Here is a 26,140-nt window from a genome sequence, read left to right as displayed (position 1 = left end):
ATATGTCTTTTCACGTCTGGTTTATTTCAGTTAGCATGATGTTTTCAAGATCCATCCATATTGTAATACATCTCAAAGGTCATTTCTTTTTATGACATATTCCGTTGTCTGGATATTCCATTGTCTGGATAAATCACAGTTTGTTTATCCATTCATCCACTGATGGACACTTTGCATTGTTTCCACCTTGTGAAAAGCCACTTGAGTTTTGTGTTTCACTGTCCTTTTAAATCTGTTTAGTGTGAGTGACCCTTTTCCTGATCCTCATGTAGATAACAAAAGTCATAGGGACCCTCTACATTGTATACAGTGTCCCAAATAACCAAAACTGCAAACTTGCTTAGATGCCCATGGCCACAGGTGAAGCCCATTGGGCTGACTGCTTTGGTGGTTAATGGAGTGTGGTCCAACTCCTTTCTTCTTACAGCCTAGCATTTGTCTGTCCACCTCCAGCTTTTGGTAGCTGAGGCTCCTCACAGGGCAGTGCTTGGGAAGGCGAAGGGAGTGAGGGAGAGCGATCAGGAGGCACTCACTTATCAGCCACTGCTGTAAGTGGCTTGGCTCTCTCGGCCTCATAGATGTTTGATGTGGATTGTTTCTCTGTGTGCACTTTTGTGGGTTCTACGTTGGGCTCTCTCATCAGGCTCCTTCCGCTATGCCCTTCTCTCTAGGCTCTTGGCCCCCAATCTATCTCAATTCCTTCTCCCAGGGATTCACACCATAACCTCTTTGGGGTTGAAATCTTTTTACCTGGGCAGCCCAACACTGGGCAAAATCCCTTTTAAAATAGTGCCAACATCCTACTTGGGGATTCCATATCTGAGGCATCTTGGAGCAGATTGCTGGAAATTCCTAATGCAGCCCCCATCCTACCTTGCAAGAGGTCACTTGCTCTCCCAGGGGTGACTCAAGGCCCAGACTGAGGGATACATGATCCCTGTATGGTCCAACTCAAACCCCCTCACTAGATTTGTTATCTCAAGTGACAAACTCTCTCCTAGGCCTTGGCCACTTGGGTGTGGGGAAAGGAGTGGGGTAGTCACATCTCAAAACCCTCTCCTAAAACCTTCCTCTTTAATGCCCACTCTTGACCCTTTATATCCTCACTGGGGATCAGTTGTCCAGGTGGATCTTGAACACCTCTTTGGAAGTTTACACATGGTACATGGCTCACCCCTCACTCTGACATAGAATATCCATTATATCTTGGTCACATGGGTGACCACCAAAGTGGAGGGTCCATCTCTTTGAAGGGTCCCCTCATTTGCCCCATGACAGCTCATCACAAACATACCCTCAAAGTCTAGCCATTTTGTGGGATGCAGCAGCAAGCACTACTCAAAATCTTTCTTTGGATGCACTTTCTCTCCCAGTAGATGCTCTATAAACATTTCTTTTGAATTGAATTGAAACAGAAAAAGCCATATAACCAACTTAGATATATTGGGACACACAGAAACGTGTAATAATATAATTTCATATTAGCTTTCCATTCAAGCAAACGAGGAGCTGCTTGTTCGCATACTAGCAGAATTGGATGTCACCCTTCTGCGTAGTCTGAGGAGGCATCACAAAGGAAAAGATCTCAAATGGGTCCTACTTGTCAAATGTGTTGACTTTCCCAACGTTTTTGTTTGTCTGGTCTCTCTCTTTTCCACATCTAACTCTGCATACCATCCATCTCTTGAAAGTTCTTCCTCCCTTGGCTTGTACCAAGCTTCTTTTTCTCTGTCCTCCTTCTCTTGCCCTCTTCCTCTGGCTCCTGTCTCCTCCCACTCCCTTCTTACGTGGATTCCCCATCTTCAGCTTTCTATTTTCTTTCACCTTGAAAATTTACTGATTCTGCCTGATTATCTCAGCCAGCAGCTCAGCACTGCTCTTTCTGCATCTCTACCTCTTCTACAACAAAAACTTCTTCCATAATGATGCAACATTGCAAACCACCCCAAAACTATGGCTTCTAACAACCACCATGTGTTACAGCTCATGTGTCTATAGGGAGGCTGGGCAGTTGTGCTGGTCATGGCTGGGTTTGGCTGGTCAGTTCTTCTGGGTTAGGTGGAGCTCGTTAAGTATCTGATAATCAGCTGACTACTGGCTGATATAGGATGGCCTCAGCTGGGACAATTGCACTCTTCCATGTGTTTCTCTTTCCAGTGCACCAGCCCAGGTGTTCAAGTATGCAAGCACTTTCCCGAGCCTCTGCTTCCATCAACTTGTTACTGTCCCATTGGCCAAAGCAAGTCATAAGGCTGAGCTCAGGGTCAGAGTGGGAGGGGACCAAGTTACAGGGCAAAGGACATGATTCCCCAGCCTCTTGTCTTAATATAGCCTCATATCCATCGATCCACCTGTCCATCCATCTGTCCATCCATCCATCCATTCATTCAAAAAGTTTCCACATACCAAGCATAATGATAGATGCTGAAGATACATTAATGACCAAAACTGGTCAAGACTCTACTCTCAAAAGTCAACAGATGAACCAAATAACCAGAGGTACCACTGCCAGATCAATTTGCCAAAAGCTCCAATTTCAGTCCATCACTTTCCTCGTCCAAAGCTTTTGACAGCTCCCCATTATGTACAGAATAAAAGCAAACTCCTTATCCTGGCCTTTGTCGTCCCCTTTACCTGGCCCAGGCTTTTTCTTTCTAGATACGTTCTTCTCTGGTCCCCTTCACCACCAGGCTAGGCTTCTCACTATCTCCCAAGCAGGCTGAGTTTATTTCTGATCTGCCTTTGGCCTCAGAGCTCTGCTGCATCTGTTCTTTTATCTATGAAAAATGTACGTGTCTGGTGAAACAAAATGAAACCCATACCTGCCAAGGTCCAGCTCAGGACTCCACTATTCCAAGGCTACAGGCTTTTCAGCCACACAGTTTCTTCCTGACTCAGACACCACCCTCTGCCCAGCCAGTGGTCTATGCTCAGTTTTGTGAGCCAGACCCAGGGTCTGGACTAGGGTGAGACAAGTGAGGCACCTAGGGTGCAAAATTTAAGGAAGCACTCACTTCTAGGTTTCTGCAAGTTTAGGGTTAAATATTGCATCCTGGGAGCCTCACTCACTTCTCCCCAGTCCCAGCCCTGGCCATACCTGTCATTTTGGTATTTGCTATTCATTTTGTTTCTTATGTAAATGGTTCATAAGATTGTAAACTTTCTCCTGAGCAGGACCAAGTCTGCCTCGCTGGAGGTTCGGAAATACTCAGTGAAACAACAAGGGTTGCGGGGAAAGCGAGGTGTTCCTTATAATTGGTAAAGCCCAGGGAAAAGATTGGAAGAGGCAAAGAATGAAGGGATAAAGGGGCAATTGGATAATTCTGCCAAAGACGAAGACAAGTGAATTCATGTTGTGATAAAAGTTAAAGGCAAACAACACTGCCATGATATAGAACATCCTTGGGAGGTGCACTGCTCACTGGATGTAGAGAAGCATAAAAATTAGGAGTCTGAGGGCTTCAGAGGGAGGGTCCGGATGTAAATTCATATAGATGGAAAAAACTCACATAGATGGGGAGGCCTGAGTTTTTGGGTGATACATACATACTTGGCTATGGCCATAGCCAAGATAAGGGGTCAAGAGAAAGGAGGCCCATCACATCATGGAAATGTTGTGATTTTAAAAGGAACAGTCAGAAGGGCAATGATGGGTTCCTGTTTAACAAAGATAAGACTAATGGTTACTGGGGGTGGGGGGAAGGGTAGGGGGGAGGGATAGATTGGGAGGTTGGGATTGACATGTACACACTGCTATATTTAAAATAGATAACCAGGGACTTCCCTGGTGGTCCAGTGGTTAAGAATCTACCTTCCAATACCGGGGATGTGGGTTCAATCCATGGTCAGGGAACTAAGGTCCCACATGCCGAGGGACAACAAAGCCCACGTGCCACAACTAGAGAACATGCGCATCGCAACCAACACCCGACGCAGCCAAAAATAAATAAATAAACAAAACGAAATATTAAAAGATAAAATAAAATAGATGAACAACAAGGACTTACTGTAAAATAAATAAATAAATATAAGCGAATTAAAAACAAAAGACAAAGGCACAGCAGGAAAAGGTTAAAGTCACCCACAAAATTTGGTAAAGTACATGCTCCTGAAAGTCTTTTCATTGACAAAATGGCAGTAATGTAGATACAAGAAACAATATTCTCAAAGAGCTCAAAAATTTTTTAAGAGCCCCAGATGACTTGGGTATAATTCCAGACATTTCAACATTCATTAGATCGATTTTCTGAAACCCCTTAATGTCTGTTGGACAACTACTTTGAGTTTCAGTAAGTTCTGGAGTCTCAGTTCACACCATGAAGACCATGCGGGCAAAAGCTCATGTCTTGAGTCTCCATTTTCAATATAAATTTGAGAATTATAAACAAGCATTGGTAAAATCTGAAAAGCACAGGGAAACAAACTAAGGATAATACCTCTGTAACAACTGAAGGCCATTAAAGCTCTGATGTGGCCTGCAAGCAAAGATCGTTGATTGCCCTCTGATGATGGAAACCCAAATGAACGCTCCTCTGTTTTACTTCTCAGTAATCTTTTAGTTCCACTAATGCTTTCCAGTCCTGGAAATTTCCTTATCCCGCAAGGAATATTATCTCAGATATAAGTCCTATGTGGGAAGCAATATCTTCAATAAAATCTCTACATGATATGTATCTCTTAAGACCCCGGGTCCCAGTGGTAATGTTCTATGACTGGCCATTCACAGGCAGTCCCAGAGGCTGAGGGAGTCATGGTCTGATAGTTGTATGTAGCAGAGTGGCATAAAGTGATACTTCGGTTTCTTCTTTCTGCTTTGAGTAAACTAAAAACCTGAGAAGAAGATGAAATCAGAACCAGAACATGAACAAGACTTTTCTTCCTGCCCTCCTTCCAGAAATCCAGCTAGTGTCTGAACTGGCCATAGGAGGGGAAGGGAATTTAAGGAGAAGGAAATTAAAATACACACCACAAATTTTAAGTGTGATATTCTGTTTTCTCAATAGAGTTGATGTTTTTTTCATTTTGAGGTTCTGTAAGAATTTGCAGCCTGCATCTGTAAGGCTGAATGATATTCTTCCAAAAGAACATTTAATGCAATAATTAAGTGATGAGCACTAAGGATTTCTTTCCGCAGAGGAGATTTTCAACTCATTCTTACCCAGACCTCTAATTTAGGGGGCTAATGCCATGTCTTTAGGACACCTGGCAAATGCACGTATTAAAATTCACATATTGCATTTTTCCATATTGAAACATCAACCACAGATCTCTCTTATTCCATTCAAACCCGCTTTGCATAGTCCAAAAATTACTGATCCTCACAGCACCCCAGTGAAAAAGGTAGTGTTATGCTTCAGTTTCTAAGGAGACATATGGAAGTTTGTTAATTTGCCTACCACCAGGAAAATAAGCAGCAATTACAGTAAAATTCAAAAGTTCCCGAGGGGCTTTCCTGGTGGCACAGTGGTTGAGGGTCCGCCTGCCGATGCATGGGACGCAGGTTCGTGCCCCGGTCTGGGAGGATCGCACATGCCGCGGAGCGGTTGGGCCTGTGAGCCATGGCCGCTGGGCCTGTGCGTCCGGAGCCTGTGCTCCACAACAGGAGAGGCCACAGCAGTGAGAGGCCCACGTACCGCACAAAAAAAAAAAAAAAAAAAAAAAAAAGTTCCTGAGGCCAGGTGCTTTGCTCAGACTGGGGATACGGCTCACTCTTTGCCACACAAACTGTACTGTTGACTCCGCCATTTAAGCAATATGAATTCTGGCTTCTCTCACTCAGAATAATTTTAGTTTCCTCATTTCCCTTAGCTTTCCCTGCCTGGATCTCATGCTAAAATTAACCTCAAGGTTGGAGGAACTGGAAAGTTCAATACCAACCAGAAATGTTTTCCATCTTCTGACCAAACCTCAAATACTGAACATTCTAACATTCAAGGAGGGTTTGTTGGAGTTTCTCAGCTTTACCCTCCTGGTTTCAAATGGCACCAGAAGCAGAAGAGCCAAAATGCTGTAAGGAGAAACTATTCTAAGCAAGATTCCTGGCCCAAGGCAGGCCTGAGAGGATCCAGATGCATCTGAAAGAAGTAGCCAAACTCCTGGGTGCCTATGGAAATGGGACCTCTAGACTCTGGATGGTTTGGCGGTTACAAGCGGGTGCAGTGTAAGGCTGGGTCCTTTCTTCTGGACCAGAGCGCGGGTATGACAGCGGCAAGGCCATGGCTGGAGAGCAGAGGCAGGCAACCGGTGGCAAGGAGGACAGTCCACCATGGGACTCCTAAGACCACCTGCAATGTTGTGATGTGCTGGAGGAACTCTCAGGGTGAATGTGCTTCCAAAGTGCAAGCTAGGTGAAAACTGAGTCTCGTGCCCCTGGAGGAAAAAAAAGCCTTCCGTTTACATGCATGGGGCTGTCAGCCTGGCAGTGGGAGGGCACGGGAGCCTCCTACACTGTGTGTCTGTCAAGCCTCAGGCTGCACACGTGACCCGAACCCAGCACTTGAGCCAAGAGTGACAATCCAAGAAATCTCAATCTTGGAGGACATGAACCATGCCTCTTGGCGGTGTCTGCTGTCTAGAAATATCCAGGGCTTACAAAATTACGCCAAGGTAGCAAGGTAGAAAAGTCAGACCTTTCAGAAAGTTCCAAGGAAAAAAAGCGATCTCAAAGAATGTAGAAAATTATCATATTCTTTCTTTACCAAATTCCTACATTTTCAAGGCTTCTCTCTGAGCTACCTTTCTCAGAGTTTAATGTGTGTAGGAATGCCCTGGGAAATCTTATAAAGCTACTGGATTCTGGTTCAGTGGGCCTACGGGGGAGCCCAAGGTTCTGACTCCTAACAAATTCCTGTGTAATGTTAGTAATGCGGGTCCACAGGCCACTCTTGGAGCAGCGAAGTAGTTTAAAGTCTTATATTTGAAACATCGGTCATTAAACAGCTTTTTATACCATTAGATGGCTTTCATTTGATGGGTTGGTTTCAATGCATTTTTTTAAAAAATCCGATTTTCCTATTTCCCCATTGAGCCATACATCTTCATCTAGGGAAGGTTAAGAAATAAATACTGAAACTCTTGCCTGACTATAAAACAAAGTCTTACATTTGAATTGTACTTTTATCCAGAGGGGCTTGTGCATAAGACAGATGTGCCCCACTGGGGACGCCACCACGAGGGTCCAGGAGAGAAAACCTTTAACGTTTGGGCCTGCAGAGCTCTCCAGTTGTTTTAAAATCTAGGATTTGCCAAGAGCAGATTATATGCCTTCCATGAAGCTCTGACGTCTATGTCCCCGTTTAAAAATTATCACTGAGGTTATTATCAGCATGGCATGGAAGTTTCTGGATAGCACCTCTGTTGGAACACAAAGATTTAGAAAATAATGGAAACGTGTGCCGCGGAGAGATTATTGACAAGAGATTATTTACTTGTCCTCCTGGGATTTTAGACTATATACAGTTTGGGGGGGGCGGATCTTCTTTGCCTCCATTTTATGGCCAGAGAATGTTCTTAACCATAAACACGTTCAGAGACAGTGTACGGTAATCATGGAATGAAAAAGCCTAACAGAATGTTTGGATTGGATTGGACCACACACACAGAAGCCTATACGTTAATTATGAGGTTACACAAATGTGCATCTTCCCACCTTGGCCAGTATTTTTATAGAACCGTTAAAAATGACACCTGAGCATATTTGCCCCCCTAATAGAAGCTGTAGACAAAATGAGCGGGGATGAAAACTGCCATTCAATTACTCTGCAAAGCCACAGTTGCTGTAGCCGCTTGGGTAAAATTCCCAAGCCAGCAGCCCAGAGTCTGAGTCACTTGAAGGAAGTAGGACAGAGGGTGTGGGGTCAGTGCACAAACTTAAAGAATCCCGAACGGTTCTAGCTGAGATACAGTTGAGTGTCCCCCTAGGCGGTTCACTGATGACACACGCGTCCTTTCGTCTTGGGCTCCTAAGGAAGAGAGAAGGCCAAGTTCACCACCAGCTGGGTGAGTCCTTATTATCGTCATGACTTGGAGGTTGCCCAGAAAAACCCCAACTGTGGCCTCAGCGAGCCGTCAAGTTCTGTTGTTGGTTGTCACGTCAGATAACCCGGAGAAAGGCAGCTCAGGGCCGGCGTGCAGGCCTTCAGACTCTGCCCCCTGGTGCCCCATGGAAACCCCAGCCCAGATGATTACAGCAAACCTCGAGGCCACAGCAAATCCCAGCCTTACTGTGATCTCTAAACTTGACCTGTCCTACGAAGATCCCATGGGAAAGATACGTGTTTGGCTCCAACGAGGCCCACAGAGGAAAGCCAAGAATTTGGGCGTTTAACTGACACATCCAAACCCTCCCCTCAAGCATCTGGACATGTAAGGCTAAAATCATCTGGGGAGTTCCTAAAATGAGATAGCCAAAGGATTGAGCTGCATCACCACTCGAATTTCTAAGTCGTTATTAAGTCTCGGCCGACTCTGAAGTGATAGCTGCATGTTACAGCGTGGAGCTCCTAGGATCCTGCCAGCCAGCATTCAGTGTGGCAGAGAGAAAAGAACTCGATATGGGGTTTAACCAGCCGCGACTTTATCAGGGAGCCCAGAAACATACTGTTAATTATCTTCACAGAGGATTTTCCTTGAGAGTTCTACGCAACACACATGACATTGAGATCTTCATAAACTTCATAAAAGAAATACACACATTATTACTCTTTGAAATATTAATGAGGTGTCAAGCTAACGTCACACGAGTCTGGGAGAAAGCAGTCTCTCGAGTTTCAATTCCTGCTCATGTCAAAACAGGAGTTAGTAAAAATCATGTCTATTCCTTCTAAAAACCCTGTGCCATGGCCTTTGAATGTGTTATCCCTGGTGCGTGGGGACGCAATTGAAAAGATGAAGGGAAACCCTCAGGAGCTGTCCTGATAGTACAGACTTTACAGAGTGCCTTTGCTGGCTATCACAGACCAGCTTGGAATCCAGGGTTGGCATTTTAAAACCCCTTGTCTCATAGTTTCTCTTGACCGTGTGCATTGAAACTATATACAGAATGCCGTGGATGACGTATATGGAACAGAGCAAAAGAAATAAAGTCATTAATGGGGAAAGGGGATGCTTATTTTGGAACTTCAGATCAATATTTGATTTGTTAGTAGGTAAAACCAATGGGCAGGAAAAATAAATAAATATGTGTGCGCCCAGGATGGCTGGCCCACGTGCAAATTTAGCCTATTTTTAGCACTTCCAAGCCGGCATGTCTTCTTCCTAAGGTAGAGGATGAGCTGTATAATATTCTTTCATCAGCCTCTTGCTCTGGAAGATCACCGCCTCTGGTTCCTCTATCTTTTGTGAGGTCTTCTAAATGCTCTCAAAGTACAGTTACGGTAGTCCTGGGCTGAATTAGCCTACTGATTTGAATTGAAAAGGCAATACAGCGATCTTTCATGGGTGAGAACAAAAAGTAAACAGTTGCCAGATAGCCACTGCTTGGACCCAAAATACAGAATCTCTCTTTTCTTTGTTTTCCTTTAGCTTCCTAAGTTACAAGTGTGTGTATGTGTGTGTAAGAGAGTACTATAATTTTATCTCTTTATTGAAAAGACGTCCAGTTAGCAGGAAGAAAACCACAAACTTTTGGTTTTATTAAAAGGGTCTTTTGATCACAAAATTAAAATGCTTTCCTTTTTGCAGGCTTTAAAATACCAGTAAGTTGCTAGACCCCCTTAGGGGTCAGACTCTCATCAAAACATTCCCTTCTAGTTTTTTTTTTTCCTTTCCTAGTTTCACTTATGCCATGATCGTCTTTACCAAGGGCTGAATTCTCCTGAGCCAGTGCCCAGCATCTTAAATGATGAGGTCCACATCCTGTCTGAGCAGCAGCCCGATGCTAGGGTTGAATTACTATTGAATAAGCAGCAATGAAATCTTTATCAAAATAATCAGGAGTTCCCAAAACCACAAATAACAACAACAGGACTCAAGTTGTACTAAATCAGCAAAGACCATTGATAAAATAAGAGACTGAGTCACTTTCTTCTGCAGTCTCTCTCTCTCTCTCTCTCTCTCTCTCTCTCTCTCTCTCTCTCTCTCTCTCTCTCTCAAAGTCTACTCGGCTATTTTCTTGCACCACCCGGGGGGGAGGGCAGGTGGAGGGAAGGAAGGGCATTGCTCAGAAAGTAAAAAAAAAAAAAAAAAGAATTGACATCACTGAAGTCACATGATTGGCAAGAACCAATTAAGATGGGCTGTGGAAAGGGGAACAGTTAAATTTGTAATTTGGGTTGTGTGAAAACTTCTTTGGGCCTCATAAACAACCACAGAACCACAAGTTGGGTAGCCTGGCAGTGTCAGAAGTCTGAGCCCGGCATAGTGGTCAGTAAGCAGGACGAATCACACTGACTGCAAACCACAGGGTTTCGCAGAGTTCTGAACATCATCAACCCACAGCCAAGACGCCGCTTTTTTTTTTTTTTAATCGTTACCAATTTGAATATTTGTCTTCGCAAAGGTACATTCTTTTTCATAAGGCTCAGGGAGCCCCAGAGGCGTCGAGGGGGGGGAGAAAAGGAGCCGTAGGAAACCATGGTTGGGGGTGAGGTTAAAACAGTGACCTTTCTTGGGTTTTCGTTCTTAAGGTAAAAGAAATCATTGAATCCCCCGCCTTCAGAAGAAGGTACCTTTTCAGGAGGAAGCGATGGCTTCAGACAGCATATTTGAGTCATTTCCTTCATACCCACAGTGCTTCATGAGAGGTGAGTACGCTCTGGGCTTTTCATATCTACTTTTGCTCAGCGTTGCTGGTAATGAAGTGGCAGCCTGTTGTAACTTGGTGCAGAGAGAGCCCCTGCCGGTGCCCTGTCTGTCTGGGATAGGAGGAATTCAGACTCGGGCATATGATTTCAAGACTATTGGATTACTTCTTCATCAGATGGCCCCTCTTCAGAAATGTTCTCATAAATACTTAGTTGAGCTGTTGAAGGGTTCAGTCGGTGGGTGAGAACTTTGTCAAGTGCAAGTAAGTTGGGCTGCTCCGGATTAAAATCCTAGAGATTAGAACGTTTGCAGGAAGCTCTCTGGGTTTTCTTCGGTTGCCCCTTGCCTGGGATGACTGTGGCTGAGTTGTTCTGCGCTGGGCGTGCAGTATGCCCCACATGCCAGCCTGTCCCAGGCTTCAGTGGGCTCGTGCACGGCCAGCCAGGAGGGCCGGTGCTAGCGTAGGGCAGAGGCGGAGGTAGGCTCACAGCCCGGGCGGGAACAGCAGGGACCAAGTAGCAAGTCAGTTGTCTCCAAAAGGCAGAGAGAACAGGAGCTGGGCAGACTCGTGTAGGTCGAAAGCCCTAGGATGGGGCCATGCTGGGTTAGTCCTTGCAGCCTCAGTGCAAAGAGGCAGCCGGCTTCTTCTGAGAGAGAAAGAAAGCAAAGGGTACAGAGGTTTCTCTCGCCAAGAGCAATGAAAAAGTTGCCTAAGTCAAGCGTTTGTGGCAACTGAAGTCATTAGATTACCCGTTTCCTAATAGGAGCAGCTACTGTGGGATACCTGTGTGCATTTTTGCAACCAGCTTCTTGAAATACACAGAGCTGGGGTTGAGCTCTGAGTGTACGAGCACGTGTGTGTGCATGTGTGTTCTGTGTATCTTTGCTGGGAATATAGGGCCGCGCCTAAACCAACAAAATAATAACATAGAAATGTCGCGGAGGCATTGCCGTGTGCTGGGGCAAGCACTCTGACCAGTGCCTGCGGAGTGTGGCTTCATGGTTTGGCAGAGCTGGGATGGAGTGGGATGGATGGGATGGGGAATAATTAATTTTCTGGCTACAAACTCTCGCGCGCACCCAAATAGTATCTGTGACTCATTATTTATTCATCAAGCCAAGTGAGCCGAAGAATGCGGAGGGCTGCCAGCCACTTTGTCACAACAAACGCTATTGTGGATGTCACAGAGCCTCTATGTTTCCGGGTCTCTGAAATTTAAACACTTGACAAAGATCTGTGTGTGTGTGTGTGTGTGTGTGTGTGTGCTGGGGGACAGTAGGATTTCAGACGGAGAAGAAAGCAAGTCATTAACCGATTCAAAGCTTCAAATTAAAGGGTTTTCGAGTGCTTCTTTACTGGCAGCTGAGGACATTTTAGTGAAGTTGAATCATGCGATGCGTATGAGTCACACATCCTCGCGGCGATGGGCCGAAACGCCGGCCGCTGGTGAGAAGCTGTGGACGCCTCTCGCTGCATTTCCTCTAGGCCGCTAACAAGCAAGGAAGCAATATTTGTAGAATAACAGACAAAAAAAAAAAAGATCTTCCTGCTTCGACTCTGCTTTCAATACCCCCTCCAAACGATGATTGTTTCCTATTCTATCAACTCAGGAAGGCAGGTTCAGGAAAGTTTTCAACATTCCACTGGGTAATAGATTGGATTTCTGTGTGCAGTGCTGGCCCGCCTTCTGTCCTTACTGGTCGGACAACAGAGATAATGAGGGGACCCGGTGACCTGCTCAGATGCCGGGAAAGACAGGGAGCTCAGCCTCTAACGCAGCCCCACAGCCTCTGTGTCCCCAGGACAGTCACCAGCCCACCCCAGGTTAGGAACCAGTGGCAGTTAGCTTTCAAGGGGACAAAATGGAGTGGACCCCAGGACCCCAAGCAAGACCTAGAAGGGCTCGTGGGAAAAGGTCTTTTCACTCCTTCCTCTCCAAGGAACTCGGGGCCTCTCATAATCTCTAACTCAAGAATATAATATTGAGATTGAATTTCAGAGAATCAAAGTGAAATCTTGGCCATTTTCACAGCTCACTTTATCTAGGTGATTTGTCAAGCCAAGGGTGTACATTGTCTGCGTCAGCTGTCCACACCACTCATCTGAGCTGGAAAGGTGGCAGAATGTCATGGCGTTTGGTGCTATGTGGGTAGTGCCTCAGAGTGTGATGCTAGAAGAATCACCCTCCTCTCTAACAAAGTGTTCTCCCCAGAGTTGGTACCCCTGTTTCCCCAGCCCGGCCATCAGCGGCTCCCAGCACTGTGGTCATTTCTCACTGCCTGTAATTTAAAGTGTCTGTGCCCTCCCCAGCTGCAGCTCCGAGCGAGCGGGGAAAACATTTTGTTTTGTTCCTGGGATGGTCTTTTATCAGTGCATGCAATTCTCACAGGAGGAAACCCGTAACTCATTTTTAGCAAGATACCCATGTGGAAATGGAGGGGAAAAAGAAGCGTGGCGCCCAGCAAACCATTGTTCCCTTCTGTGTGACAAGGCAAGCGAGAGTCTGAGAGCCTGGCATGCAAAACAAGTGTGGTCTACCACAGAGAAGGCCGCTCTCTTTCTGTCCCACTGCACCGGCTTCTCACTGAATGTGCTCAGGCAAGAAGACGAGGTGTGGTTGAAATTCCCTTGCGTGATTCCACGTGGTTCACGGCGTGAAGTCTCTGCAGGACCCAAACTTGGGTCTCCTGGAGGGGTACCACGTGTGGGCCCTCAGAGCTGCGGTAGGCTTAGAAAGGAAGAGCATCGGCACGTATGTTTTTGCAAAATGCCTCAGGTAGCCTTGTTCTTAGAAGTGGCTTAGTGGTCTATGCAAAGCCTGAATGCTAATATGCCTCCGAGTTCCTAGAACCACAGGTAAAAATCTCGGCGGGGCTGACTCTCCGCGGTCTTCTCGAGGCATCTCTCAAAAGGAATTGCAGGATCCAAGGCTGCACGTGTGAAGCGTGCTTCTCTGTGAGCCTCGGTTTGCCACTTTTTTCAGAGAAATATTTATGAAGGCATTTCTGGCTCTGCTGAAGTTTTAAGATCACAGAAAGCCGTCGATTTAACTGGGTATCAGACACTGTGTGAAAACTGTATTAGTTTGCTAGGGCTGCCGTAACAAACTACCACGGACTGGGGTGGGTTGTCTCATGATCCTGGAAGTCAGAAATCTCATGGTGAATCCTGGTGTAGCTTTGTTTTTTGGAAGGTTTCAAGGTGTCAGGAGGTCGGTTTCTTCTGAGGCTTCTTTCTTTGGCTTGTAGAAGGCCATCTTCTCCATGTCCTCAGACGGTCTTCCTTTGTATTTACCTATGTCATAATTTCCTCTTCTTACAAGGACACTAGTCATATTGCATTAGAGCACAACCGAAGGACCTCGTTTAATCTTAATTTTCTCTGTAAAAGCCCAATCTCCAAATACAGTCACCTTCTGAAGTACTAGGAGTTAGGACTTCAAGTATGAACTTGGGGAGGACACAGTTCAGTCCCTAACAGTGTGTGTTAGCAAATCTGATTCCCTCTGACCCACCAGGAACCTGTACTTTTCCTAAGTGCCCTCCTGGATGTGGAAGAATCAGACCCCAGCTCCCCCATGTGAGATGCAGCTTTGCATTCTGAAACTGCCCACACATTTTGAAACTGAGGGGGAAAAAAAGGTGTTAAAATCTAGCTAAACTCATAATCATAGCCTTTGCCATTTAGTTCCTTTGCATGCTAAGAAACCTTTGAAAATGACAAGACGATTTTGAAATATTTAAGTTTTAAAAGAGCAAAACTCAGTCCCCCAAAAGACACCACCTCCTTAGCTCTGCCTCTTCCCCAGGGATCGTCCCTGTAATTCCAAACCCTCCCAGGACACACTCCCCCTTGGGGGTGGGGGACAGGCCACAGGAGGCCCCGCACCTGCCCACACTCTAAGGGCAGGCACAGTGAGCCACCAGGGACAGAAGCAACTTCAGAAGGAGCAGCTGAGCCAGAACCTACCCAGCAAGAAGGCTTGAAGAGCTTTGGAAGCAAATTCATAGCCAGGAGATTTCTCTCTTCTCTTGAAATAGATCTGAAATGTGTACTCTGAAAAGATCTGCCCCTTTACTGAGAAAGAAAGTGTTGCTGGGGCAGAGGGAGGCTCCAGGGCCACTGCACGTGCAGAATCTAATAGGGAAACGCTTGCGGGTGTCGGTCTAGAGGACAGAGCCCAGGAGTTTGTAAAAGCTGCCAGGACCAGGAAGAGAAGGCGCAGGGGCTGAATGAGGGGCAGGCACAGACTTAGGACAGTGATGCCCTTTTCTATCTTTTCCATTTTTCTGGCTTTTCCCAAAGAGCAGCTTCTCTCTTGAGCTTTGGTTTCCTCGTGTATAAAGCGAGGATAGTAGTAGGACCTACTGTTAAAGTACCTGCGTGGACTGAACTAAGCAACCAGTGTGAAGTGCTCAGCACAGTCATGAATATAACGGGCAGCTAATGTCAGCCGTGGCTACTGATGTTCAGTTTCCTAAGATGACGCTCAGTCAGAGCTGTCTACTCTCAGAAAGGAGAAGTCACGAGGCCGTGGGGGGACCCCGGGAGAGGCTCCCTGGAGACAGAGTCCCAGGGGTTGGGGAGGAGATGGTGTGGAAGGTCGGAGCCAAGAAGGGAGGGAAGGGGGGTCTAGGTGAGGGTCCACCCAGGGCAAAGGTGGGGCAGCAGGACCACAGTGGGGTGTGGGAGGTCCACTTCTTCAACACCATGTTACCCTTGTTCTACTTGTTAGTAACCAAAAAGAGGACAGAGGAAGAGCAAGGGCTCTTTACGTAACTCCACGGGCTTAGCTTTTCAATATTGAGGCTAACTGGGGCGTGTTGTATTGGAATCTTGACAGAAGTTTCTCCTCCTTGAGGTCCTGGTATCGCTTTACTCTACTGAAGCCCCTTCTTAATGAAAAAGCCACTTCACCCGGTGACCCTCTGCAGGTTCCTGGCTCCATGCTTCTGGTGACATTTCTGACCATGCATTTGCCAAAGCCCAGCAGTGAAGGCACCTCGGGTGCTTGTCATGTTGGGGGCAGGAGTGGAGGCTGCACAGGAAACTCAAGCGAATTTTCAGTTTCTCAGGTAACTTCCTAGTGACCTAGATGAGTCATTAGACATCTCTGTGTCTCGTTTTAGTTCTGCAAAAGGGGCTAATAATGTTCTAGACAAGCTTGCCTCCGAATGACAGAGTTCCTGTTGGAAATCTTTAAACGTGTCAGAAAGAGGTACCATAAAATGCATCACACATTTTCTTAGTTTAACAACATGAAGCGACTATTTTTTGTTAATTATTTTATTTTCTGGTGGGAAACAGCTATCCTACCATTTCACATGTGGCAAGCATTTTCCCATATTCTCTCAAAAACAAATTGTTTTTTCCAACCCCCACTCTTCAGAGAACTCTCCAGAAGCTGCTCTGGTGCCTGAAACAGACCTTAAAATTTGCAAAACACTTTTTTCTGAAACTCTTGTTCCTTGAGCTCCCCTGTCCCTTCTCCTTGGGGCCGCCAATGCCCTGCCTCAACCTCTTTGCTGAGTAAAATAAGCCTCAAGTGATGTGTCTTTCTCGGCCTGCGTTCACCTCCGCCCCCATAAGATGATGCCCTAGAGCAGTAGAAAGGGAGCATTTCTTTTAAGAGCTTTGCAGGCTGTGAACATAATCAGGGCGTGCGTTCAGAGAACTATGGGTGATTCTTGAACATGAAACGGAGTTTAAAGCCTCGCGTAACCTTTGACCTACTGGACAAGTAAGATGGACACTCCCCTGGATCACACAGACTTCCCTTTTCGTCGGAGAGACATCCCCTCATCCTCTCTTAGCTTCCTGAATCTCTCGCTCCCTAATCTCTCTCCCCCATCCTTCTCCCCTTTACGCTCCTGGTAACACGGAACAATGCCAGAGAAGGGAAAGAAGGAACTCAGGTGGAAAAGTAAACCACGCATCCAAAAGCCGACTGAAGTGCTGCATTTTCTAACAGTGACATAAAGGGCGTAAAGCTCTTGCTAGGATTTACCAGTGAGAACTCTGTTTGGCTGCACATTACGGGAAACTTGGCTACGGTGGCTCGAGCAGCCAGGCATGGATAGGGAGTAAGTGGTCCAGGGCTGATACGGTGGGATGCTCCTGTGTTCCGGTTCCACCGTGAGATGCCTGCATCTCAGACCTGTCCAGGCGGGAAGGAGATGAGGGGCTTCAAAGCCTTCTCTTTGTGAAGCTCCATCTTTTTACTCAGGGAAGGAAGCCCCTCTCTGCCAACTCCCCCTTATGTATCTCATAGGCCAGAACAATGGCACAGGGTCTCTAGCGGGAAGAAGCCTAGGACAGTGGACTTGTGGCTTGTCAGACTGCTTCCAGGCAGATAGCCTGCTTTTTCCAGGTGACATCTCACCTCCTATGTTTTCCATGTGGACAGTGCTTTGAAAATACATGCAGAGAAACTCGAAGTTCTTCCTTCAGTCCTTCTTAGAAGTTGCAGGTGGATGCTGGGGGTGGGGGAGAGGGTGATATTTATCCTTTTTTTTCTTTCTTTCTTTTTTCTTCTTCTTTTATTTTTTTTTTGCTTTATGGAAGAAAATGAAGTCACCTTCAAGCAAAGGTCTTTTTTTTTTGGAAGTGTAATTGATTTACAATGTTGTGTTAGTTTCAGGTATACAACAAAGTGACTCAGTTATATGCATACATACTATATATATATATATATTATATATATATATGATATATAGAGAATATATATATCCTTTTTCAGATTCTTTTCCATTAGTTTATTACAAGGTATTGAATATAGTTCCCTGTGCTATACAGTAGGTCCTTGCTGTTTATCTGTTTTATATATAGTAGTGTGAATCTGTTCATCCCAAGCTCCTAATTTATCCCTCCCCCGGCCCCTTTTATTCTTGACTTATTGAAAGCAAAACAGGCAGGAGATGGGAGGGGGCGGAGCAGGGAGCTGGTTAAAGGGGAGCCAGGGTTACACCTATTTTCAGGGTCAAAACCCAGAAGCACACTTGACTCCCACAGTGTTAGGAAAGAAAAACAGCCAGCCTTGTATGGACAGGAGTGTGGCTTGTATGTGAACCACTACACCTGGCCCCAGGATTGATGTATCTGTTAGGATACATCAATACTAACTATAACTAGTTTCCTTTTTTCTCTTCCTCACTCTTTTGAATTCTCAAAACCCCACAGCTCACACTCTACATCTTTTTTTTTTTTTTTTTGCGGTACGCGGGCCTCTCACTGTTGTGGCTTCTCCCGTTGCGGAGCACAGGCTCCGGACGCGCAGGCTCAGCGGCCATGGCTCACGGGCCCAGCCGCTCCGCGGCATGTGGGATCTTCCCGGACCGGGGCATGAACCCGTGTCCCCTGCATCGGCAGGCCGACTCTCAACCACTGAGCTACCAGGGAAGCCCTACATATTTTTTTAAGAGAATTCTTTCTACAGAATTTCTTGAGGGAAATTTTCTTTTAAGTCGCCCTCCTTAAATTTACCTAAAGATGTTTTTACCTTTGACTGAAATACGACAACCAGATAATATCGCTCTATGTGGGAGATAGAACACATTCATAACTTGTATTTCCGCAAGTTACAGATTATTTCTGCTTCATAGTTACTGGCCTGTCTACTTCCTGAGTCTGGATACAAATCTACCTCCCTACAAGTCAATGCCTTAAAAAAAAAAAAAAAAGCCTTTATTCAGTTTTTCCCTGAAATAAGAAACAGTGTAAAGCTTTCGTTTTGCTTTGCTGCAAGCTTAGTATTCCTTGAGGATCATTGCTTTCGTGGACAGCACTGCCCTACCAGCCCGTGGTCCTTCTGTGGCTATTTTCAGATGGACTTCTTTTTAAACAGTGGGCTCCCCCAGACATTTTAGGGGCCCCCAAGGTAAAATGTCACCCAAAATGGAAATCGCAGTCGGCTAGTTGGGCTTGTTCAATGGCTCTGCTGATTTCAAGTCTGACGCTTTTTTGTGTAAACTTGCAGCCTGTGCTAAACTGATGCAAAGTTAACGACTCAACTTAAGTCTTGAAACCATGTCCATTGGGAGAAATAAGTTACTCCAACATTTTGCAAAACTCCTGCTTACCTTCCCTGCCAACCATCTGGCTTTTACTCCTGGTCTTTCGGATGTCCTCTGTGAAGGCTAGGACTCCTAAAATAAACCTTTCCTGATCTCTGATAGGGAACAAAATTATAAGATATGAGCAATAAATCCAATATATCCTGGGACCTCAAAGCAAGCCTCTGTCTCCTCTTCTCCTTGAGAGCTATATTGGTCCTGAGGAGCACTTCAGTTTTTCTGAAAATGTGTAGGAATTCAGACTTTTTTCATTAGTAGTAGATCCTGAAGACCGATCTAGAGAATATTGCAGTAGTCAGGTTTCTGAATAGGGATATGTTAAAAAAAGAAAACAAAAGTCAGAACCCTGGGATTAACAGATACACACTGCTGTATATAAAATAGATAAACAACAAGGACCTACTGCATAGCACAGGGAACTATATTCAATATCTTGTAATAACCTATACTGAAAAATAATCTGGAAAAGAATACCTATATAGATATACATGCAAAATGGAATCACTTTGCTGTACACCTGAAACTAACACAACATTGTAAATCAACTATAATTCAGTAAAAATAAAGTCAGAACCCTGAGCACACTGCACGCTGTTTGGTGGTCATAGGCTGTTGTGGGTGAGTTTTTTAAGGGAGGCTAAGCAGAAAATCTTTAAGGGAGGTCATCAGAAAATCTCTTATTGCTCAGGGGAGGAATAATTTCCATTTTCTACACACAAAATATCCTGACATCTATAGGCTTTGATGTTTATTTCTTATTACAACTTCAAAACGTGCAAAAGAGAATGTAGACTAAAATACATGAGTTAGGGCACCATGTTTCCAGGAGCAGTTTCAATGCCAACCACAGTTTGCTGCTTTATTACGCAGCTTCTGTTTGCACTTTGAACTACGTACACGAGGCCCCTCATTCCACACCATCTGCAGGCTGCATCTGTGCAGCCCTATCCACCTTGCTAACAGTCACAGCTGAACTTGACATTAACCCGCTTTGAAAGTGTACAGTTTGTAAACCCTGAAACTGCATATAAATATATATACATGCAAGGGTCTGGAGGAATTAGGAGGAAGGGAAAGAATAGCCGCATCTTTTATGAGTTTGCTCTCTTGTCTCTGCCCTTTGCAATCCAGCCTGAGCAACACGGAACCATTGGGCAAAAACGAAATGATCTAGGCATTGATGGGTATGAACAGAAACTCACACTGCTGTTTTATTATTATCAACTCTGCCATTCATAAAGATCAGAATGGCTATGACTCTCAAAGTCCGAGAGGAGAGGAACAATCACTGAACAACCTTAAACAAATATTAGGACTGTGAAGCGGGTGGGGTCGTATAAAGAAGTACAAATGCCAGCAATGGAAATTCTGTTCAACTGCCAATCATCCCACATCATTACTTCATGTTAAAAAAAAAAAAGCTACACCTCCTACATGCTTCCCTCTAGACTGTGTTCAAAACAAAGAAATAATTGTATCCTAGAGGTGGATGAATCTGTTTAAATAACAAATGAACTACAAGACATGTAAACTATGAGACATTGTCCCGTGTGATAACTTTCTAAGTTATGTGTGTGTGTTCTCTCTATATAACTCTATATAGTCTCAGTTGGCATCTGAAACTATATAACTGTATATAACTATATATATATATATATAGTAATAGTTATATTTATATATATATATATATATATAGTTATAGTTATATATATGTGGCTGGAATAATCTTAGACATCTCTCTGCCTTAGAGCACCACAGACATTTCCTTGTCCAAGGTCCCACCACTGGTCAGTACCTGAGTCAGAACCAGAAAATGGGTCAGCTCTCCTCCTGACCCTAGAGTTTTGCAGACACTGGACTTGGCAGACTGATTCCACTTGGGGACATCTCTCCTAATCACGCTCCATTCCTTTGCCTTTGTCACAGCTCTTGACAGGCCAAGTCCCTTTCTCTGTGTGGAAACATCAGGTAGACAATTTATGCAGAGCCCACAGCCCAGAAGAACTGCTGTAGGTATGTGTCAGGAATGGAACAGTCTCACTGGTGCAGGCTGGACGCTCTTTCCTGCCCTGTGGTTTGGGTGTCCTCTCTTACCCGGAAACCCAGCACTGCCTTAGCAAAGCACCCACCATGTGCCCACCGTCCCCCTTAGGCAAGTGTCCAGTTAAGCATGTTGGTTTTGATGAGAATCTCTCGTGAAATCTGAACGACCAGCAGAAGAGGACGCAAGCGCGTTCACACAGAGGGTGCGGAGACCAGCTCTCAAGGGAACCCCTGGGACGTGTGCAGTTGCTGTCTTCAGACCAAATTTGAACCCAGCCACAATTCCCATTAGGGATATCTATCTTCACAGCACTCTGGATTCAAAGCTCTTACACTCGGAAGTGGCCTCCCTCAAGAGAGATAAAGCCCTCTCTCTGTCTCTCTGTCTCTCTGTCTCTGTCTCTGTCACACACACACACGAGCCGGTGTTCAATTCTCATGCCTTAGAGATTCCATTGGCATCTCTTCCCCTGATGTACTCAGCTCAGCGAAGCGGCTTCCAAGTGGACCAGGAACTGCTGAGCAGCAAGACGGTCATTTCCAAACTCTTCTGATCATGCCAAACATAAGTAAAACTGATTTAGCATGTCCCCAAACCTATGCACATTTATGTATCTAGAAATTACATGCCTGCACTACTGTACTCATATAATTATAGTATGCGCAGTATACAACACATCCCCAAAATAGAAATTAAAATAAGATAAAAACTAAAAAGGCAAGTTGTGATTTTTTTCCTCCCCCCCGCCCCAATGAATACCTCAGTTTGAGTCAGGACGTCCCCAGATACCTGTACTTTTCGTGTTTTGCTCGCTGGGACTCAGCTTGTACCAGCAGCCTTGAGTCCTTCAGCTGAAGCGCCAATCAATGTGTTTTGTTTTGTTTTTTTGTTTGGTTTGGGTTTTTATTGAAGTATAATTGATTTACAATGTTGTGTTAATTTCTGCTGTACAGCAAAGTGATTCAGTTTTATATAGATATATAGATATATAGATATATATACACATACATTCTTTTTTTAAATTCTTTTCCATTATGGTTTATCATAGGATACTAAATATAGTTCCCTGTGCTATACAGTAGGACCTTGTTGTTTATCCCTTCCATATATAATAGCTTTTATATAACCTTAACCTCCCACTCCATCCCTCCCCCGTCCCCCCATAGGTGTTGAAGTATCAACTCCACTCCAGAAGGGACCGTGTGTTCTTGAGCCCCAGCCCTGCTCTATGAGCTGTCACTGCCAGGGAGGCCACAAGAAGGACAGGCTTGACCACCGAGTGGGTTGGGGAGAAAGGGAGAAGGGAGCCCAGCGCTTTGGGGCCGGGGGGTTCGTTTCTACCCCCTCGCCAGCACTGGGCCGCCTGTGTGAACTTCACTTGCTTCCCCAATCTTGCAGAGCCTGGGTTTCTCACCTGTGAAGTGGGTGCAATGATCCCTACTTTGTATGGTTGTCAAAAGGGTTTGAGATAATATATACGAAGCAATGGACACAGAGAAGAAGTCAGTAAGTAAAGGTAACTCTGGAAAATGCCACTGACGGTGTACAGAATGGAGGTGGGGCAGGAAAGGAACCTGTGCTAAGCCCAGAACATGGCCCTGTAGCTGTGCCAGGAACCAGCATGTAGCAGGATGAAGACCTGGGTCTCTTCCTCTCACCATGCAGCAGTGCACAAATGGTCTTAGCGCTCCTTGGCAGACGCTGAGCTTACAAATATTAAAGAGGACCATAGCAGCAGGTAGTGTTTATTGAGCATATGCTATGTACCAGCACTGGCACTGCACCAAGCTTTTCCTTGTGTTAACTCGTTAAATCCTTCACACAAACCTGTGAGTAGGTACCCTCATTACTAATCCTATTTTATTCAGGGGAGCATGGCATGAAGAGGTTAGGTAACCTGCCTGAGGTTAAGCTGCTGGTAAAATGAGGGGTTTGTTCTGCAGAGCTCAGGGTCTGCCTGCAGGGAGGAGGGTGGATGTTACCATTCTGTCAGTTTGACACAAAAGAGAGCTGAGCTTTGTGGAGTTAGAGACTGGCCAAGGGCCCTGGACAGCAAGTGACACTATTGGGGGGGCTGAACCTCAGGTGGCCTCAAGCTGAGGCCACTGTCCACTGTCAAGTTCACCGTCCTGGACTGCTCGCATGATTCTAGATGCATTCGGTGGCTTTACGTCCCCAACGTCAGTGTCATTGGCTCCCCTGACCACTAGTTTCATCCTCATAGCCCCTCCCCATCAGAGCAGCCCCCCAAGGGAGACATCCTGGTGGTTCCAGGGTTGTCCAGAAGGGATGCTTCTCTAAGCCAGCAGTGCTCAAAGAAGTGTACATCGGAATCACCTGTTCCCAAGATGATGGCGAAATGCTGGCTGGGGGTGAGGGTGGAGGGAGACCATGGCTAAGCCTATCTTCCTACCAGCTAGTTGCCAGTTTATCAGTCTGGCAGTCCATCTGGGGTAAGACTGATTCAGCGAGGCACTTCCCCCAAAGACCTTTAGGAGGCGCTCACTCTCAGGGTCCTGTAAGGCTCACCCTGCTCTCACATGACTTGGAGAGACATTTTGTGCCCGAGATGCCTCTCTGGCCCCATCCTTGTCCATGTCCTGGGACCCACATACAGAAGAACCCATGGAATGACCCCTCCCCCACCAAAATCAGGGGCCTCATACGGGAGTCCATCCTCCAGGATGCCGGGGAGCCCCTGGGAGCCTGTCAGGACCTTGACCCCGGCCAGGGTTTTCAGCAAGGTCCCCAGCAAATACCCACATCCAGTTATTCCCATGGCTGGGATAAAAATTCCACCTGGAAGCAGTTGATAGTAAAAGTGGCCTCACGCCCTCCTGTCAACAGAACCCTTCACATCACAAAGTCCTCAATTGCAAAGCCAGAGACCCACTCACTGATGGGCCTTTGGGAATCATCTCTCCATCCTTCTGCACAAACATCTGCGACTTCAAAAGTCCACGTCACCAGCCCTCTGACATCATTACAAATCCTTTTCTCAAGTAGGTGGGTTTGAGGTTTTCTTTTTTTCTCTCCAAACTTATTTGTACAAAAGGCATTTCTCATCTGGTTATTCTCCAGCGAGTGACCACAGAGTCTCAGAAAGTTCCTTCCCTTTCTCCTCGAGCTCCACGTGGCAAAGGACGGAATAATTAATCACATGCCCCCCCCCAACCCTGCAACAAAGCCAGGTCCCAGCCAGCCCCGCAAGAGTCCCCTGCTCGCCTAGAAACAGGGAGACCCACCAGCCTCTAATTGTTATGCAAACGTCTCAATGGGAACAAATTAAAAGGCGCTCCTGCTAATTATTCTTCGAGGTAAAACTAATAATAAACTAAGAAAGCTCCTTTAGAAAGGCGACCTTGTGTGAGACTCGCTTTCCCTGTGCAAAGTACGCAGGGAAACAAAAACTCCGTGGTATAAACTGAATGTTATAGTTGGGGAATTCTTGTGACTCAGAAAACACCCTTGCCGTACTTATTTAGCACCCTCTGCATACACCCCAAGGCCTGGTCTGTCCCAGCCCCACTTCCCTCCTTCCCTCTTCCATCTTTGCTCCGTGAGTTCCACTTGACCTTTACTCAGGCTTTGGTTCCTTCTGGGGAGTCCTGGCCTCAGGTCCAAGCTGACCTGCCCACAGTGGCCTCCCACCATTTTGTGGGACACATCTCACCCCCAACAGGGACAAGTCAGTTTAGAATCCAGCAGGTCATTTACACAGAAGTAGTTGGAGTTGTTTCTGAACAGCCTCCTCTCCCTAGTCTGCTTTTCTGTAAAGATCACACAGCCTGAAAGAGTAAAAAAACAGAGAGGGACCTTGACCCCGCGGCCTCACGTGAGCCTGGACAACCCTTGCGGCCCGGGCCCGGCCATGGGTTCTGGAAAAGTCCACACCAAGGGAGATAGGGAGGGAGGCCCCTCCCCCAGTTGCATCCTGCCTCCTTCACACTCTTGCTGGGAAAGATTCTGGTCTTCACATTAGATAATTAAGTTACATTGTTGCTTATCAATAATGACAAGTACAACTAACATTCTCCAAGTGCTTACAATGTATCAGGCACATCCCCTCCATCATCCCTTTTAATCAAAAACAGTTGTGAGATAAATACAGCTCTTAATCCCCAGTTGATTAAAAAAAGGAATATAAAATATTCTGTAATAACCTATATGTGAAAAGAACCTGAAAAAGAAAGGATATATACGTGTAACTGAATCACTTTGCTGTACACCTGAATTAACACAATATTGTAAGTCAACTATAATATAAAATAAAAATTAAGTAAAACAATAACTAAAACATAAAATAAAATAAAAATATTACAATTTTGAATAAAAAATAGATTAAAATGTTTAAAAATAAAATAAGTAAAATAGACTAAAAGCCACCCAGGCCATACAGCTTGTAGGAGGCTGAGCCCATGGGAAGCGTGTATTCTCTCTGCTTTACCCAACTCCCATCCTATGGGCAGACAGCCTCCCCACTCTGGGCCTCGCTTTTCTCATCTGTACAGAGTGACAATGATGATGCCACCTTAGACACTGTCGTGAGGACTGAGTTAGGAGCACCAGAGGGCTGCCTGACACACGGGACACTTCGAGTTGATTGTAAAGCACTTTTCCTTTCCACCTGACTTGCTTTTTATCATTAGACACCGTTCTGCTTGATTTTCCTGTTTCCCTCTTTACACACTATGGCAACCCAAATCCCAAAAGTGAACCCTGATCCTGTCGTTCATGTGACCGCACGTGGGCATCTAATGCCTCCGTGCTGCTGGCAGTGAATGACTGACGTACGGGGCGAGGCGTGGAGTGTGACAGAAGGAGCCTCGGGCTGATTCGCGGTCTCCACTGGGGTTGTGTGCGCCCTTGCACCCTGATCTTCTAGTCCCTGTAAAACTAGGAAGCAGGTGCCTGAGATCTGTCAGCTCTGGTGTTTTAAGGAAGGCATCTGACATCATGCAGGCTGAGAATTTGCCTTGAATTAAGCTCACCAATGTTGACATGGGGGATGGGCTCATTCTTCGTTGAGGGGGCCTGTATATCGCAGGATGTGTAGCCGGGACCCAGACCTGCACCTACTAGATGCCAGTAGCACCACCTCTCCAAGATGTGACAACCAAAACTGTCTGCACACATGGCCCAATGTCTCCCAAGGGCTACAATCACCCTGTTTGAGAAACACTGCTCCAGGGAACCCTTAGGAACCAGTGCACTATGGTCAATTCCCATTTATTTATGGGCCAAGGAAATAAAAAGATGTAACGAGTTGACCCTCTGCTA

At 45.7% G+C, this 26,140-nt stretch overlaps 1 protein-coding gene across 1 annotated transcript in view; it reads left to right on the top strand.

The window, feature by feature from the left end:
- Positions 1-10,396: 10,396 nt before the first annotated feature.
- RUNX1 (RUNX family transcription factor 1) overlaps positions 10,397-26,140 on the top strand; it is a 243,784-nt gene continuing 228,040 nt past the window's right edge. Inside the window, exons 1-2 of the mRNA XM_060150902.1 lie at positions 10,397-10,498; positions 10,626-10,742. Of these exons, the coding sequence (XP_060006885.1) occupies positions 10,685-10,742 (58 nt within the window). The 5' untranslated portion in view covers positions 10,397-10,498; positions 10,626-10,684. The remainder of the gene's footprint in view (positions 10,499-10,625; positions 10,743-26,140) is intronic.

Source organism: Lagenorhynchus albirostris, chromosome 5 (assembly GCF_949774975.1).
Source record: "Lagenorhynchus albirostris chromosome 5, mLagAlb1.1, whole genome shotgun sequence".
Lineage (NCBI taxonomy): Eukaryota > Metazoa > Chordata > Mammalia > Artiodactyla > Delphinidae > Lagenorhynchus > Lagenorhynchus albirostris.
This window is presented reverse-complemented; position numbering and strand designations above follow the sequence as displayed.